Below are 19,386 nucleotides of genomic sequence, written 5' to 3'. Positions count from 1 at the left end.
AGCTTTAAACTTTTTAAATCAAAACTTTGTATGTTTTCCATCTACATAAAATGCCAACCCCAAGAGCTACTTAGGCATGAAATTTTTCGCTTTTATTTAAGAACAATAAGGACACTGACATGAGATTCTGTTGCTTAGGACATAATCATAAATTCTATCTTTTAGGCTAATTTCATTACTTCAAATTGAGTACATAACTTTGGATTAACTATATCTAAGTCACAAGTGTGGCCCATATATGGCTCCAGAGTCCATTTATCATAACATTTTGAACACAAAAAAGGCAGTAACATCGGATTCTTCAACTGTTTAATATATCAGCCTACAGAGTTCAAGAAAAGTCATACTGCTTAAAAATATATATATAAGTACCGGAGTCAGAGGAGGCCCCAATCTTTAAATAAAGAAATTAATACTGATCAGTGTGCACGGAATCCTTATTCCAGATCTGTGTATCTGTAAACCCAAGGCAGCCACATAGGCCAGATGACTACTACTGCCAGCTCAGCAGCTGAGCTTGGTGAAAAGGCGGCATCCACACACACAGGCCACTCTTGAGAACCAGAACTTATGGCCAGTTTCATCTGGTAGATCCTGGAGAACGTGGCAGTGATAAACCGGGAAAAGTCTGGCAGAAACAGGGTTGTTGGCGGTAAGGGGGACCTCAGGGCTGCAATCCTGGAAGGCATAAAGCAGCCGCGGCGGGCTAACCACCCCCCCCCCCAACCCGGGGCTGAAAGAAACTATGGGGGTTGAGAGGGGAGGGGAGGGCTCGTCCTTACCTTGTCATCCTCGCATCTTTTCCCCAGGCCCTCCCTGGCCTGCAGCCGGCTGCTGAGGCGGCCGTAGTCGGCCTCCTTCTGGTCGATCTGTTTCTTGTGCGAGTCCACCAGGAGCAGGAGGTCTGAATTGCGTTTCTCCAGGCGCCCGCGGGCCACCTCGGTGCGCTGGACCTGGCCCTGCAGCTCGGCCACCTCCTCCTGAAGCAGGACGTGGCGGGAGGAGATACTCCAGTAGTTGAAGGCGAGGACCGCGATGACCACCAGCAGCACCACCAACACGAAGGAGGGCAGGCGGCCTGCCCGCCGGTTAGTTCCGAAACCCACCATGGGGTCGAACTGGGCTGTGCCCTCGGGCCTCGCCGCCGACACCTGCGGGCAGAAGCTCAGGCCTTAGCAGCTGAGTTGCCGGGGGGACGCGGCCCCAGGGCCGGCCGAAGGAGGAGGCGGGCCAATCTGCCAGCCGGCTAGCCGGAGAAGGGGGCGGGGTCGCAAGCCGCAGGCCCCTCCCCGCCCCCCCTCCTCAAATCCGGTCGAAGCGCGTTCCCAAAGCTTCGAAAACGACCCTGCACCAGCCGGGTGGAACCTGGAGAACCCAGCTGCCCGCACCGGGGGCCCAACACCTCAGGGGCGGGGGGCGGGGAAAGGTGCCGGAAGGGGGCGGGTTTAACTCTGGCCCCGCCCATTGGCTGGGTCCGGGTCGCTTAGGCGAACATTGCCTAGTTTCCGCCGACGCCCCCTCTTCTCGCGAGAAAGTGAGTTTCTCTCGCCCTTTATATTCTTATCTCGCGAGTGTTATTGCTATTGGGAAGTGTTGTGTTGATTTTGGTCCTCTGTATAAGCTCTTGCACCTGAATTCGAATCCCTTCAGTTTTTACCCCCTCGGTTCCTTTGACCCACGATTTAGGGAGTGCCAGCCCTACCTTGAGAGTTTTTTTGTCTTTGAGGATATCTGCGCTGCGACCGTTTTGTAGGGAAAACAGGTGAGCTGAGGACAGAGAGGGCGACTAGTAAAGTTTCGTACTTGATGCAGTAAAAAGAGATTTTCTCGTTTGTGCTAATGATGTGGAGAGTAAACAAAAAAGACCATTAAAATAGCGGTGCCCCAAACCCTACAAGAAGAATCAAGAGAAACTGAGCTTTACGACTGAAGGGGGTAGTGCCATCCTGGTTTCCAAGGTTACTGCTTTCAGGAAACAAGAACTTCAGAATGCGTGAGTTCTGTTCTTAAACTCACCGCTGCTTTTGCTTTGAGCTAGGCTTCCGAATAGAAAACCGAGAGGCTGCCCTCGATGAATGGTAACTAATGCTGTTACAGCTAGCACGCTCTGGGTTAGAGAAATAGTAGCTCTTTTACAAATTATTTTTGCGTGCCTGGTCTCCTGTTATCCTCTCAAACAGCACAGTTTTACACATGAGGAATCCAAGACACAAAGATGTTCTAGAAGCTTTCTCAAAGTCTTGTTTGAGACAGTTAAGCTTGGATCTAGAACACTGTTCTCTAATTTCATTGCTCTTTGCATTATACCAGGCTAACCATTGCTATATGTTCAGGTTTATTCATAATGACACAGGAAAAAGCTGCCACCCTTTCTGTTTTTTTCTGCGGATTTCCTTTGTCCTGGCATAAAAATTTTTGAACGTTATTGGCTCTGTCCTGTTTAAGGAAACAGAATTGCTTTCTTTTTCAAACTTCCATGGCCGTAAAACCCCAAGAATAAAAAAGCGTTGGTGTTTTCATTCAAATCAGAGTGTGTGCCTTTGAGGCAAGAAGACTTGTCTTTTTTTTATATATATAAATTTTTTTTGTTTTGTATTTTTAAAGATTTTATTCATTTATTCATGAGATACACACACACACAGAGGGAGAAGCAGGCTCCATGCAAGGAGCCCGATGTGGGATTCGATCTGGGGACTCCAGGATCACAGCCTGCGCTGAAGGCAGGCGCCAAACCGCTGAGTCACCCAGGGATCCCCTTGAATAATTATTCTATGCTTCCTGTCCATTTCAAAAGTGAAATTGCTGTCTAATGGTCCCATTAATAGCCTGGAAGAATTACTGTACCTTCAAGAAGTGATGATTTCAAAAGAAAGAAAGAAATAGAAGTGAGGATTTCTCTCTCATAGATACAGAAAAACAAGTAAGGCCAAAATTATTAATCTTTCATCCACATCAAACTTAAGCTTTTTGCTCTGGCTTCATAAGGTCAAAGAAATCCCCTCCAGTCTCAAAGGAGAAGCAGACTTTGGCAAGAGGGAGCAAGGCAAATATGAGAAATCACTGGCTATAATAAGCCTTTCCTTGTATCTTTTTTTTTTTAAGATTTTATTTATTTATTCATGAGAGACACAGAGAGGTAGAGACAGCGGAAGGAGAAACGGGCACCCCGTGAGGAGCCCGATGTGGAACTCAATCACGCCCTGAGCCGAAGGCAGCCGCTCAACCGCTGGGCCATCCAGGCGACCTGTCCATGTATCTTTACTCAATTTCATAAGGGCCTTGCTTTGTGTAGCCAGCGGTTGAAAATTAACTATAGAATAGTGTTAACTGCTTAAGATGTCACTTCTTCAAAAATGTTTCAATTTTACATGGGATTCTGACGTGTAAGAATTTAATATCATATAAAACACATTCACATACATTTTTTCAGCAGATGCTTAAAAGAACTATTTGGTACTTACTATTTTATTATCCCATTTTACAGATGCAGAAGTAACTTGCCCAAAGTAACGTGTCTAGCAGATGGCAGGACTGAATCTTGAAAGCCAATCCTCTTTCCACTCTTCCCCCAGTGAAAATATCTTTATTCTACTTTAGTGGTTACCTCTTCAAACTATTCTCCCTACTGGGAGAACCCAATCCACATATCATCATGACAGTGTATAAGTGATCTCCTAAAGATGGTTCTGGGTTAGGCATTAAACAAATAGAAGTAAAAGTCAATCCTTAAGCCAGATGATCAATTTTAACAAGAACACTGATAAGTCATGTTATTAATATGTATCCTTGATATGTGTGATGAGAGTAGCACTGTTGGTCTTCCATCCCAAACTTCATCACTCTAGTCTAATCGTGAGAAAATATATCACACAAATTCCAATTGAGGCACATTCTACAAAATACCTACAAAATAAAATCTTTTAAAAAAAGGAAATCTGAATAAAATATAGATGTTAATAACAATATATTAATTGATTGTCACAAATGTACCATGATCATATAGGGTGTTTATAATAGGGAAGATTGGATGGGGGGATATGTGGGAATTCTATTATTTTCACTGCTTTTCTGTATTTCTAAAACTATCTAAAAAGTATTTTTAAGATTTTATTTATTTATTCATGAGAGACACAGAGAGAGAGAGAGGAAGAAACATAGGCAGAGGGAGAAGCAGGCTCCGTGCAGGAAGCCTGATGTGGGACTCAGTCCTGGGACTCCAGGATCACGCCCTGAGCTAAAGGCAGATGCTCAACCACTGAGCCCCCCAGGCGTCCCTCTAAAAATTATTTTTAAAGCATCAGTTTCTATCTTTTGGGATATCTTTTATGTTATCATGTGTACACTAAGATATTCACATAGCTGGAAAGGCAGAATAATCACAGAGAAAGTGTTTTCAGATTTATTTGAGGGGTAGGGGCACCTGGGTGGCTCAGTCAGTTGAATATCTGACTCTTGGTTTCAGTTCAGGTCATGGTGTCAGGGTCATTGGATGGAGCCCCACCTCAGGCTCCACACTCAGCATGGAGTCTGAGAGCTTCTCTCCTTCCCTCTCCCTTCCCCCCTGCTCCTCCTCCTGCTTATGCATGCTCTCTCTCAAATAAATAAAATCTTTAAAAAAACAAAAAAGATTTCTTTGAGGGGTGAACATCTTCTATAAAGGGGCAAGGGAGATTGAATAACCGGAATTTTGCACTTAAATGGAGTTTTCTTTGGGCAGCCCGGGTGGCACAGCGGTTTAGCGCCGCCTGCAGCCCGAGATCCTGGAGACCCGGGAATCAAGTCCAGCGTCAGGCTCCCTGCATGGAGCCTGCTTCTCCCTCTGCCTGTGTCTCTGCCTCTTCTCTCTCTCTCTCTCTCTCTCTCTGTCTCTCTCTCTCTCTGTCTCTCATGAATAAGTAAATAAAATTTAAAAATAAGTAAATAAATCTTTTTTAAAAAAAGAAAAAAACTGGGCAGCCCAGGTGGCTCAGCGGTTTAGCGCCACCTTCAGCCCAGGGTGTGATCCTAGAGACCAGGGATCGAGTCAGGGCTCCCTGCATGGAGTCTGCTTCTCCCTCTGCCTGTGTCTCTGCCTCTCTCTCTCCTGTGTATTTAAATAAATAATTAAAAAACTCTTAAAAAAAAAAAAAAAAGAAAAAACTTCATATGCTGCAATTGAGCAGACGAGTGGATTATTTTATAGCTTATTCCTCAATGTTTATTTTTTTAAAAAAAGATTTCATTTATTTATTTGACAGAGAGAGAGAGAGCACAAGCAAAAGGAGTGGGACAGGCAGACAGAGAGACAGAAGTAGACTCCCTGAAGAGCAGGAAGCCGGACTTGGGCTTGATCCCAGGACCCTGGGATCATGACCTGAGCTGAAGGCAAACGCTCAGTCAATTGAGCCACCCAGGCACCCAAATATTTTTTTAAAGATTTTTTTTTTTTTTTTTTTTTATTTATTTATTTTTTTTATGAGAGAAAGAGAAAGAACAATGGAGGGCAAGGAAGAGGGGGTGAGGAGGTGGAGGGGGAAAGAATTTAAAGTAGATCCTGTGCTGAGCACAGAGCCTAACTCAGGGCTCGACTCCATGACCCTGAGATCACAACTCAAGCCAAAACCAAGAGTCAGACACTTAATCAACTGAGCCACCCAGGTGCTCCACTATTTATTTAAAATTTTATTTTTCAGCAATCTCTACACCCAATGTGGGGCTTGACCTCACAACCCTAAGATCAAGAGTTGCACACTTTACCAACTGAGCCAGGCCGGTGCCCCATTATTTCTCAATGTTTATGACATCAATAGAACTATGTTAGGGAACGTGGCAGCTCATAGAAATACAAAATACATAAATCTGTTAGGCAAGTTCTTTCCATTGCAAATGAAAAAAATGCCAAAACCTTTTTAAGCAAAAAATTATATATGTATAATTATATATATCTTGGAAGCATACTAGGACAGTTCATGGTAATATTGGAAAAGCAACACAAACTAGGGTACCTATAGGGGACTCAGTGCTTCCAGGACTCAGTCTTTCTGTTTTTCCTCTCTGCTTGGCTTTATTCCTTCTTTTTTCAGATGGTGCTTTTCTTTGCAGACAAGAAGTATGACCCCATAATTCCCAGGGTCACATCCTGCTAGTTCCATGATCTGAGTAGCAAGGGAGGTTGGGCTTCTAGCTTCCAGTACAAAAATTACCAGGGAAGGATTCTAGTTGTCCAAGCCAGATCATTACACACCATTTATATCCATCACTGAGGCCAGGGAGGTAAGGTATTGACTGGCCCAGCATAAAGCTCTTCTGTATGGCCAATGGTCAGTCTAATACCAAGAAACAGAAAGAATATTGGGAAGACCAAAACAAATAATGTTAGCTACAACTGAATTTTCTTTTTCTTGAGATGTATTATCTTCCTTCCAATTAAGAACAGTTAATAAGTGAATAAAGACATTGTGTTAAAAGTTGGGTTCCCCAAGAAATAGGCTCTGAGATGGAGATTCATAGTAGGAAACATAATGGAAAACAATATTGGTAGAGATAGAATTGGAATGCTATGCAGTCTCAGCGAAAGCCTCAGCCAGTTTCCTGTAACGTCTGAAGCTCAGGTGGCCCTTCAGAGTTTCATGAATTGGAGGGGTCCCAGCCTTTATACCCCACATCGACCAGATTTTGAACGGCTAGCAAGGAAGGGCTAATAGGCTGTGTGCTAACTCTAGTCAATTAGTAAAATGCCTGAATTACTGTATTTTTAAAAATTGAGAAAGTGTATCTTGGCTAAGTGAGGAAAAATGCTAAGATCAATCAGTAATTTGTCCACAGACATAGGAAGAGGTATGATGTCATGCATGGGAGGTGGATGCTATGATGTGCAACCCAGATCTCCTTTCAGGCATGAAGGACTCATTCCCCCAACTCCTGGAGTGCTGCCAACAGAGAGCCTTCAGCTGTCAGCCCTCTTCAGAATTGCCTCAGTTGAAGAGGACTACCTTGTGAATGCAAGGCCCCATTCCCATGGCAACCAACAACTAATACTAGTGAAGAGAACACACTTTTGTTATTTCCCTATATTACCCATTTCCTATGGAAATTACCGTAGGGGTAACGTGGGCCCTAGAGTAAGAATATGTGAGTTAAAATCTCTGCCTCTTATTAATTTTGTAACATAAGGCAAGAGACTTAAGTACCCCAGGTTTCCTGTTTCCACAATGGCATATCAATTAGGATTAAGTTTGGCTCCTAAAGGGGGAAAAATAACTTGAACAAAATAGGATTTTTTTTCTCTCTCACATAAAATATATCCAGACACAATCCAGGACTGATATGGCAGGCTTCTTTGAACTCACTGTCATCATCCCTATGGTACAGATCTCATCTTTGCTTCCAGACATGACTTTCTTGATCCAGGAAACAGAAAACAAGAAGGGCACCACCCTACCTACCTTCAACTTTTAAGAAGACTTCGGAGGCAAGGAAATAGAGTCTTAGAGCAACAATGTCTTCAGTTGAAAATTACAGTTTTTTAACCAGGAAGGGAAGGAAAAGTATAGGGAAGCAAGAACAAATTCTGTCACAAATGGGGATAATAATAATGCCTATCTTATAAGGCTAATGTGTGAATTAAGTGAATTAATATTTGTACCATAGTGAGGAGGAGCTAAGATGATGGAGTAGAAGGAGGACCTTTAGCTTGCCTGGTCCCTGAACCTACCTAGATAAGTATCAAATCATTCTGAATACCCAAGAAATTGATCTGAGCACTGGCAGAGAATCTGCACAACTAGAGGGAGAGAAGAGGTCACATCACGGAAGATAGAAGATGAGGAGATGTGACTTGAGGGAGAAGCTGATCAGAGGTGCCGTGGAGGGGAGGGAGCCCTGGTCTCAGAGACAGGAGAGAGAGAGAGAGAGAGAGAAGAGCGTGGAGGATTGCACACACACACACATACACACACAAAAAACACTTCCCCCAAGCCATTGACTGGGAAAATGAGGGACTGATTTTTGTGAATTTTTACAACCACAGGGCTCAAAGACTGGAGTTTTAGAGATCTGTGGTTTGGCAGGTGAAAAGCCAGTGGGCACTGCAGTGCACTGCACACAACCTGGGGGTAGAAGATGCAATCTGATGATCCCCTGGGACACACTGAGAGAGACAGTTCCCCTTTCTTGGAGCACATCTGAGAGAGGTAGCATTGCCTCTCCAGGGACAAAGGAGCCCTTGGCCACCACTATTCTCCCCAGCCCTTCAGCATAAACTAACCTCATTAAGCAGCACAGCACCAACACTGGCAGTACAAACCACTTACACCAAGACCCGCCCCTCTGCACTCTGCAAGTGCTGCTTTACTCTAGCAAGTTTGCCTAAGAACCAACACACTGGGCCCCTCCCCCAAAATACCAGCACAACCCCCCCCCCCTCCCCCGGCAACACACCCTACATCTACTGACCACAGAGTTCTAAGCTTCAACTCTAGTGGAAATAGTATCAGGTCGTAAGCACACCTAATTAAAACTCACCACATTCTGGACAAGGTCAGAACACTCCCTACTCTAAGCAAGGAGAAACTACAGAAGACTGACCTGAGGGAAAGGGCAGCCAAGACACAGCAGCAGAGTACACACAGATTACACCAGAGACACTTCCTGAAGTGCCAGGCCCTGGACAGTATATGACCTCTTCTTTATAAAGCCATTACTCTCAGGAGCAGGAAACATAACAGGCTTTCCTAACACAGAGACGTAGACAAAAAAACCAAGACTGAGGAATTCATTCCAAAAGAGGAACAAAAAAAGTCATAGCCAGAGATCTAACCGCAACAAATATAAGTGATATGCCTGAATCAGAATTTAAAGCAACAACCATAAGGATACTAGCTGCACTTGAGAAAAGCATAGACGATGCCAGGGAGTCCCTTACCACAGAGACAGAAGATCTAAAAACTAGTCAGAGCAAAATTAAAAATACTATAACTGAGATGTGAAACCAACTGGACGTAATGACCACAAGAGTGGAAGAAGCAGAGGAACAAATAAGTGATATAAACGATAAAATTATGGAAAATAATGAAGTTGAAAAGAAGATGGAAAGAAAAATATTGCATAATAAATGTAGACTGAGGGAACTCAGTGACTCCATAAAGCCTAATAACATTCATATTACAGGAGTCCCAGAAGAAGAAGGGGGGTGGGGGAAAGGGCAGGTTTGTTTGGGCAAATTATAGCTGAAAACTTCCCTAATCTGGAGAAGGAAACAGACATCCAAATCCAGGAGGCACAGAGAACTCCTGTGAAAATCAACAGAAGCAGGCCAACACCAACATGTATCATAGTTAAATTTGCAGAATAGAGAGATAAAGAAAAAAAAAATCCTGAAAACAGCAAGATAAAAGAAATTCCTAACTTACAAAGGAAGACAAATAAGGTTAGCAGCAGGTCTTACCACAGAAACTTGGTAGGCCAGAAGAAAGTGGCATGATATATTCAACATGCTGAATGGGAGAAATATGCAGCCAAAAATATTCTATCCAGCAAGGCTGTCATTCAGGATGGAAGGAGAAATAAAGAGTTTCCCCGAAAAACAAAAATTAAGGAGTTTGTGACCACTAAACCAGCCCTGCAAGAACTATTAAAAGGGACTCTTTGAATGGGAAAGACCAAAAGTGATAACGACTAGAAAGGAACAGAGAAAATCTTCAAAAACAATGACTTAGCGATAATATGGTGGCACTAAACTCTAACATCTATCAATAATCACTCTGAATGTAAATGGACTAAGTGCTTCAATCAAAAGAGATATGCATCAGAATGGATAAAAAAATAAGACCTGTCTATATGCTGCCTACAAAAGACTCATTTTAGACCTGAAGAAACCTACAGATTGAAAGTGAGGAGATGGAGAATCATTTATTTTGCTAATAGACATCAAAAGAAAGCCAGAGTAGCTACTTATATCAGACTAGATTTTGTTCTCTCTCTTTTTTTTTTTTTTTAAGATTTTATTTATCAGGGATCCCTGGGTGGCTCAGTGGTTTAGTGCCTGCCTTCGGTCCAAGGCATGATCCTGGAGTTCCGGGATCGAGTCCCACATCAGGCTTCTGCATGGAGCCTGCTTCTCCCTCTGCCTGTGTCTCTGCCTTACTCTCTCTCTGTCTGTGTCTCTCATGAATAAATAAATAAAATCTTTAAAAAAAAAAAAGATTTTATTTATCAGAGTACCTGGGTGGCTCAGAGGGTTAAGCATCTGCCTTTACCTTAGATCACAATCCTAGGGTCCTGGAATCAAGCCCCTCATTAGGCTCCCTGCTCAGCTAGAAGTCTGCTTTTCCCTCTGCCCCTCACCTTGGTCATGCTATGGCTCTCTCTTTCTCTCAAATAAATAATTAAAAAATTAAAAAATAAATATTTTATTTATTTATTTTAGAGAGAGTGAGCATAGTGGGGAGGGGAAGGGGGGAGAGAGAAAATCCTTTTTTTTTTTTTTAAGATTTTATTTATTTATTCATGAGACACAGAGAGAGAGAGAGAGAAAGAAAGAGAGGGAGGCAGAGACACAGACAGAAGGAGAAGCAGGCTCCATGAAGGGAGCCCGACATGGGACTCGATCCCTGGTCTCCAGGATCACATCCTGGGCTGAAAGTGGTGCTAAACCGCTGAGCCATCTTGGCTGCCCGAGAGAAAATCTTAAGGAGATTCCCTGCTGAGTGCTGGGGCTCAATCTCACAACCTAAGCCAAAATCAAGAGTCAGACATTCAACTTACTAAGCCACCCATGCACCCCCAGACAAATTAGATTTTAAACCAAAGACTATAACAAGAGATGAAGAAGAACATTATATCATAATAAAGAGGTCTATCCAAAAAGAAGATCTAATGATTGTGAATACTTGCGCTCACAACTTGGGGGCACTCAAATATATAAAACAATAAAAACCACAAAGGAACTCATTGATAATAATATAATAGTAGGGGACTTTAACACCCCACATACATCAATGAACAGTTGATTTAAGCAGAAAATCAACAAGGAAACAATGGCTTGAATGATGCACTGGACCAGATGGACTTAACAGATATATTCAGAACATTTCATTCTAAAGCAGCAGAATACATATTCTTTTCAAGCACACATGGGACATTCTCCAAAACAGATCACATTCTGGGTCACAAATCAGGCCTCAACAAGTACAAAAAGATTGAGATCATAGTATGTATATTTTCTAATCACAACACTATGAAACTTGAAGTCAGTCACAAGAAAAATTTGGAAAGACCACAAATACATGAAAGTTAAAGAGCATCCTACTAAAGAATGAATGAATCAACCAGGAAATTAAAGAAAAATTTAAAAATACATGGAAACAAATGATAATGAAAATACAACAGTCTGAAACCTTAGAGATGCAGCAAAAGCAGTCATAAGAGGGAAGTATATAGCATAACTGGCCTACTTCAGGAAGCAAGAAAATCTCAAATACACAACCTAACCCTTATACCTAAAGAAGCTAGAAAAAGAACAAATGAAGCCTAAAGCCATCAGAAGAAAGGAAGTAATAAAGACTAGATCAGAAATAAAAGAAATAGAAACAAATAAACCAAAACAGTAGAACAGATCAATAAAACCAGGAGCTGCTTCTTTGAAAGAACTAATGAAATTGACAACCCCTAGCCAGAGCTATCAAAAAGAAAAAAGAAAGGACATAAGTAAATAAAATCACAATTGAGAGAAGAGAGATCACATCCAACATCACAGAGATACAAAAGAATTATAAGATAATGTTATGAAAAATTATATGCCAACAAATTGGGCAATTTGGAAGAAATGGATAAATTCTTAGAAACATATAAACTACCAAAACTGAAGGGAGAAATAGAAAATTTGAACAGATCGATAACCAGCAAAGAAATTGAGTCAGTAATCAAAAAAGTTCCCTTTTAAAAAACTCTGAGATGCTATTGTGATGAACAAAATTAAAATTTATTTAGAATTACCAGTAATTTCATCATACGCTTCATTATATATTTTCTTAATGGACACTAAAACTAAAATTACCATCACATAGTTATCTGTACAATTTCTGATATTAAAAAAGTTCTAGAGTCAAAAGATTAGTAATGTTGGACTCAGAGCCCCATATTTTTGGTAGGACTGTAACTTAGCCTTTATCTGACTCTCCAGACTTTTTTTTCCCTTCTATCCCTTATACTCCAGCTTCAAGGATATCCTGTTTCCCAGGCTATATTATCTATCTGACACCTTTTTTGGCTATTTCATATTGGAATGCTTCCCCAAGTTCCTTCTTTCTTTCACTACCATTTCTTCATGACTTTTATTTATCATTAGTAACAATGATACAAATTTCTCAGGTACTTATATAATCACAATTATGTTGTTAATATTTACGAAAATAATTGAAAAGTTTATTATAAAGTGAGTAATGTTTTTACTTTTATTTTTTTTTAAGATTTTATTTATTTATTCCTGAGAAACACGAGAGAGAGGCAGAGACATAGGCAGAGGGAGAAGCAGGCTCGTCGCAGGGAACCTGATGCAGGACTCCATCCCCGGACCCTGGGATCACAACCTGAGCGGAAGGCAGACGCTCAACCGCTGAACCACCCAGGCGTCCCGAAAGTGAGTAATGCTCACTTTAAATGAAATTTTTAAAAACTATAATGGCATTGAATTATTGGAATCCTACTTTATGCAAGCCTTTATATCATGGATTGTGCGTTAAGTAATTGACTAATTAATCAAATATTCATTGAGTGTGTGCTACGTTCAGATACAATTGTAGGTAGGAGTTGCAGGGCATTCAGAGAGACAGAAGGTTCCCCTGAAACCTCTAGTCTCTTCTTCCTCTTATTTGTGTTACTTTCAAATTTTTCTCATAACAGTTTATTTTGCTGTGACACATCAGCCTCTTACTAGACTTTTAATAGATGTTTTTCTATTAAACTTAAGTACATTTAACAGTGTGGAGGAGGCTGTGTTTTGTTTTGATCTTATTACCATTAGGCTTTCCTCCCCTTTTCCAATGACTGCTCACTTCTTCCCAGTATCTTTGGATTTGTCTGAAACACTTTCTGAATGCTCTCTTAAGGATTTCACCCTTAGGCTTTTTTTTCTTATATTTTTTTTTTAAATTTTTTTATTTATTTATGATAGTCACACAGAGAGAGAGAGAGAGAGAGGCAGAGACACAGGCAGAGGGAGAAGCAGGCTCCATGCACCGGGAGCCTGATGTGGGATTCCATCCCGGGTCTCCAGGATCGTGCCCTGGGCCAAAGGCAGGCGCTAAACCGCTGGGCCACCCAGGGATCCCTCTTATATTCTTGAATTATGGAATTTTAGACAGAAAGGGAATTTAGAGATTACCTATCTAAAATTTGATTTTATAGATGAAGATGAAAATCCAGAGAAGTAATGTGACTAGCTCAAAATTATTCTGTTCTACCAGTTAATGGCAGACCTGAGATCAGAATGCAAACTTTCTTCAAGATCCAGCATAAATCTGTCCTCCCTGAGACCTTCTTCCAAGTTACAGGTCAGCTCATATTTTGCCCTTCTGAATTATGAATGAGGTATCTACAAACTGCATCATTTTGGCAATGGTCATAGAGTACAATACTGCTTTACATAATTACTCAATTCCTTCACACTAGTATATCCTAACTGGGCAGTTAGTCATAAACATCACTAAGCACAGATTTTTTATTTTCTCTTTTTAGCAGGTAGCACAGTAGCTAGGAGATAAGATAATGGGCATTAAGTGAATCCACATAGTAGGGATTTAAAAAATATTTTTACTTATTAACTACCTCTTTTCACATATCCTCTTTTTTTTTTTTTTTTAAGATTTTATTTATTTATTCATGAGAGAGGCAGAGACACAGGCAGAGGGAGAAGCAGAACTCGATCCAGGACCCTGGGATCATGACCTGAGCCAAAGACAGACACTCAACCACTGAGCCACCCAGGTGCCCTCTTTTCACATATCCTCTTAAAACATAATTATTTTGGGGGCATTTCAGTGTCACAGTTGGTTAAGCATCTGTCTCTTGGTCTTGGCTCAAGTCATGATCTCAGGGTTGTGAGATAGAACCTAGCATGAAGGGCTCCACGCCTAGCATGAAGTTTGCTTAAAACTCCCTCTCCCTCTCCCTCTGCCCCTCCTCCTAGTAAAATAACAAATAAATCTTTAAAAAAAATATAAGTGTTCTTGTTCCTTAACATTTTGGTTGTAAGTCCTTTGTAATTTTTAAAAATCAGACTTAGATTCTTGGCAATCAATGAAAAGACAGTTATGCTTCTGCATAGTCTACTGCAATGTATTTTTTTGAGACTTGGCAGAAAACCCAAGGTTTCTGTCCTATTTTTTGTTTTCTACACTGCACTTCATCTAATCTTCTAGCTCTTGGTGGCTTTCTCTTCTAGACATCGTTCTGTAGAATGACCCAATTAAATGCGGCCCCGTTTAATGTAGTGGAATTTTATGTGAGGCTGGTTTCAAATGATCATCTTGTAATTTTCCAAACCTTTATTTTATTTGTTTATTTTAATTCCCTGGTACAGAGTACTTGCTGCTGATGCTAGTGTGGTATCACAGTAAATCCTCCCTCACTGATGTTCAGGCTGAAGACACAGCTATGAGCAGAGCTAGTCATGTGTCATGCATTGCCCTTTAAGCAGATCCTCGTTTATCCACTGTCTGAGCTTTAAGTAGAAGTTAAAGGCTTTTTTCAACCTACATAGTTTTTCACTAAATCTGTTAGTTTCAGCATGTTGTTTGTGTTGTTTTCAGCAGTGCAATCCCCTGATCTATATCAAGTAAACATGATGATGGATTGAACTCACTTCACTGCTCCCGCTCAGGTGCTCTGTTTTGATTTGTCAGTATCTTAGAGCGGCACGTTGCATGCCAAAACAGAACAGAAGCCAGGGTTTAGAAAAGACCACATTTTCTCCCACAAAAGACCACTTTTTAAAAGCAGGGTAGTGTAGTAAATTTGAAATACTGATATGTTTTGAAATCTGCCTATGAACACTTCCTTATTACATTATACTGGTGTATGCAATATTATTTCTTTTGGCATCTAGACACTGCTGGGATTATTTACTTATTTTTATTTATTTATTCTTTAATTTAAATTGAATTTGCCAACATATAGTATAGCACCCACTGCTTATCATGTCATGTGCCCTTCTTAATCCCTGTCACCCAGTTACCCCATCCTTCCACCCCTCCCCTTCAGCAACCCTCTGTTTGTTTCCCAGAGTTAAGAGTCTCTTATGGTTTGTCTTCCTCTCTGATTTTCCCCCATTCCATTTCCCTTCTTTCCCTTATGGTCCCTTGCACTATTTCTTATATTCCACATATGAGTGAAACCATGCGATAATTCTCTTTCTCCGACTGACTTATTTCATTTAACATAATGCTGGGATTATTTAAAATCCATATTAAAAATTATCAGGGGGCACCTGGGTGGCTTAGTTGGTTAAACGTTTAAACCAGGGTCCTGGGATCAAGTCCTGCATGGGGCTCCCCACTCAGCAGGGAGTCTATGTGTCCCACTCCCTCTGCCCCTCCCCCTGCTCATGCACTCACACTCTTTGTCTCTCAAATGAAAGGATAAAATCTTTTTAAAAAAATTACTGGGACTTTTGAGGTGCCTGGCTGGCTCAGTCTCTTTTTTTTGTTTTTGTTTTTTTTAAATTTTTTATCTATGATAGTCACACACAGATTGAGAGAGAGAGAGAGAGGCAGAGACACAGGCAGAGAAAGAAGCAGGCTCCATGCACCGGGAGCCCGATGTGGGATTCAATCCCGAGTCTCCAGGATCGCGCCCTGAGCCAAAGGCAGGCGCCAAACCGCTGCGCCACCCAGGGATCCCCTGGCTCAATCTCTAGAGCATGCAACTGTTGATCTTGGGATGATGAGTTTAAGCCCCATATATGGAGTAGAGTTTACTTAAAAAAATTGTTGAGACTTTAAAGAAAATCTGTTAATTTCTGTAGCCAAGTAACTTATTTCAAATGGTGACTAGGGGACTCTCTATACACACTGTGCTATTTCATGCCTTCATGCCTTGGTACATTCTATTCCTCTTTTTTTTTTTTTTCTTTTCCTATTCTTCTTTCCTCAAAAGAACTCCCTTTTCATTCTCTAAGTCCTTTATGATCTTATTTGAATGTCTCTTCCTGAGCTGTTTCAATGTTGTGCCCGTACTACACCTAACTTACATGTCTGATATTACACTTGTTTTACTTATATTATAGCTGTTAGTTTATGTATTTATCACCCTGTTAGACTGTGAAATCCTTAAGGATAAAGACTTTGTTTTATTTATCTTCCCATCATCTAATGCTGTGGCTGGTATATATTATGTTTGATGAATGAATAAAAAATATCTATTTCCCCTGGATGTAGCCAACTCATCCTTAGTTTCTCTACCACGTGTAAGAAAAATCCTAAAAAGGGTTGCCTGGTTGGCTCAGTGGTTGAGTGTCTGCCTTCAGCTCAGGGTGTGATCCCAGAGTCCCAGGATTGAGTCCCACATTGGGCTCCCTGCATGGAGCCTGCTTCTTCCTCTGCCTGTGTCTCTGCCTCTCTCTTTCTCTCTCTGTGTGACTATCATAAATAAATAAAAAAAATTTAAAAAAATATTTAAAAAATGAAATATTAAACACACATTTAGTGACCTGCTTTTTCACTTAACAACATCTTATAAGCAAGTTTCTGTGTTGATAAATTTTAGCACTATATATTCAGTTAGGGTAAATGCATAGGAAGATGCACCATACTTTATTTAAGCAGTCTCCATAGGTACACACTAAGTATTTTAGGTAAATTCTTATGGTTGCATGAAACAAAGACTCTCCTCCCACACCCAGGGCACTTAAAAAAAACATAAATAAGGGGGCACCTGGGTGGCTCAGGGGTTGAGCATCTGTCTTTGGCTCAGGTCATGATCCCAGGATCTGGGATCGAGTCCCACATCGGCCTCCCTGTGAGGAGCCTGCTTCTCCCTCTGCCTGTCTCTGTCTCTCTCTTTCTCTCTCCCTCTCTGTCTCTCATGAATAAATAAATAAAATCTTTAAACAAACAAACAAACAAGAAAAACATAAATAGGACCCACTCAGATTGTCTCAAAGAAAAGGAGGTTGTATTGTAAGGATGTATATATAGGCTAGAACTGGAACTAGGGGACATCTGGATGGCTCAGCAGTTGAGCGTCTGCCTCCATCTCAGGGGATGATCCTGGAGTCCTGGGATCAGGTCCCACATTGGGCTCCCTGTATGAAGCCTGCTTCTCCTCCCTCTGCCTATTTTTCTGCCTCTCTGTGTGTGTCTTTTGTGAATAAATAAATAAAATCTTTTTAAAAAATTAGAACTGGAACTAGAAATCTATCAGGAATCAAGCTCTGGTAACCAGTTACTCTTTCTGCTGCTGCTGTTTCTCCTCTTTCTTCATGTCTCCCTAATACTCCCTTCCTAGAGCATTTGCTTACACTAACCCTCCACTCATACATAGTTTTGACTTGGCTTACTTCAGATTCATAATTTATGACATTCTTTCAGTTACTCTTCCTACTTCTCAGTCTATACAGGTTCAAGTATTTTCATCCCACACGCAGATGACCTTGTCCACTCTACTTGGTATCCTCTGGGTATAGAAACTAGAGAAGAAGTGGCAAGAATGTTGAAGAGATGAATGAGATGAAGAGATAATGATGAAGATGAAGAGATGAAGAGATAAATGAATGTTAGATCATGAAGAAGCCCCTACCAATTGGGTCTGGATTTCTAGCTAAGTGTGATTGTGCTTGTGCTTACAAGTCTATAGAAGGCAGGAAGACCAGTTAGGAGACTGCTGTAATAATTCAGGTAAGAATTATTAGTGGCAAGGAAACAGTTTTTATTTATTTATATTTATTTATTTATTTATTTATTTATTTATTTATTTATTTATTTATTTATTTATTTTTAAGGAAACAGTTTTTAATTTGGACAACCAGATCTATACTGAGCCCATTCACTGAAATAGGGAACCCAGGAGAAGTGATCAGAAGTTTCTTTGTAGAGCACCTGGGTGGCTCAGTTGGTAAGCATCTGCCTTTGATCCAGGTCATGATCCTGGGGTTCTGGGATTGAGCCCCACGTCATCTGGCTCCCTGCTCAGTGGGGAGTCTGCTTCTCCTTCTCTCTCTGCCCTCCCCCCTGCTCATGTGCACACACTCTCTCTCAATAAATAAAAAAAATTTTTTTAAATAAATAAATAAATTTTTTAAAACTTAAAAAAGAATTTCTTTGTAAATGAATTTAGTAATTTCTACAACTACAGTTTTTGCAGTTATAGAGAAAAACTGCACATCACTTCATTCAGTCCTTGAAGATTTTCACCTGACAACCTCAGATCTTTCTACTCTCTCAAATATAAACAAGAACTGTGTGGGGATGTAGTTGTCTTGAGTCTTCAGCCATACAGCTAACATATTCTTCTGGCTTTATCCTCTATATAATGAAATCAATTTTCTTGACTGAATACCATGTCATGGCTTTCACTTCCTCCTGCCAATGTGTAAGAAATATGTAAGAAAAAATACTAAGATATCTTTTGATAACCTGTTTGTAAAGTGTCATCCATCTCTATGCCCCTTTTTCCCTTTTCTTTTTCCCCCTTTGGGAAGTTGTTTTGGAGGAAACATCTGTCTAAACTATTCTTCACTTCTAGAAAATATTAAGATGTCTGATTGATGCTTTAGAAAATGAATTCCTTGGGGGAAAAAAAAAAACAAGATTCTTGGCTTAGTCAGCTAGATTTGTGATAAGACACAACCATTCCCTTGGTTAACGGTAGAATAGTAGGTAAGGCCTGGAAAGTTTTATCATACCTGGTGCTATTTGTACCCTGACCTGCCTTTTATTTCCCAAGAAAGAACCTATCCAAGCAAGACATATGTGCAACTTCACGGAGCATGCTTGGAGCAGACCTCTCTCCAATACCTTTCTTCCTTTTCCACTAGGGGATAATTTTTGAGTGGGAGAAAATTAAGAATTTACTAACTTGAAACGTTGCTTGTTAGGATACATGTTTTATTTTATTTTATTTTTATTTTTTAGGATACATGTTTTAGCTATAGTATTACTTATCTATAAATTTGGCTAAAGTAGCAGGACCTGACCCATCTCACTTAAACCCATTGAACTATTTCCCCCAGACACTATCCAAGAATTAGCAAAGATTTATCTCTTGCTTGGAATTAAAGATTATTTATTTTTAAAAAAGATTGTTTATATATCCTAGATGAGAGTTCTTCTAAATGGCTACATAGAAATACCATTTTTGTGGGGTGCTCATAAGAAAGAAGGGGAGGTGGTCCGTGGAGAAAATCATTTTGGG

General features: G+C 40.6%; 1 protein-coding gene and 1 long non-coding RNA gene across 5 annotated transcripts in view; one reads left to right on the top strand and one right to left on the bottom strand.

Moving 5' to 3' along the window:
* Nucleotides 1-1,940, bottom strand: part of GOLM2 (golgi membrane protein 2) — a 100,032-nt gene extending 98,092 nt beyond the window's left edge. For 3 of the 4 annotated variants that reach the window (XM_072808198.1, XM_072808201.1, XM_072808200.1), the window contains exon 1: nt 783-1,425. In XM_072808198.1, the coding sequence (XP_072664299.1) occupies nt 783-1,109 (327 nt within the window). In that variant the 5' untranslated portion in view covers nt 1,110-1,425. Of the gene's footprint in view, nt 1-782; nt 1,426-1,702 lie in introns of those variants that run through there. The other variant, XM_072808199.1, reaches the window with a different exon arrangement.
* On the top strand, nt 1,446-18,241 carry LOC140622543 (uncharacterized). Its single transcript, XR_012022283.1, has 5 exons — nt 1,446-1,762; nt 12,447-12,616; nt 13,443-13,529; nt 17,585-17,870; nt 17,975-18,241. It is a non-coding gene; the product is annotated as an uncharacterized lncRNA (long non-coding RNA).
* The last annotated feature ends 1,145 nt before the right edge of the window (nt 18,242-19,386 follow it).

The sequence above is a fragment of the Canis lupus genome, chromosome 32 (genome assembly GCF_048164855.1).
Source record: "Canis lupus baileyi chromosome 32, mCanLup2.hap1, whole genome shotgun sequence".
In the NCBI taxonomy this organism is placed as follows: Eukaryota; Metazoa; Chordata; class Mammalia; order Carnivora; family Canidae; genus Canis; species Canis lupus.
This window is presented reverse-complemented; position numbering and strand designations above follow the sequence as displayed.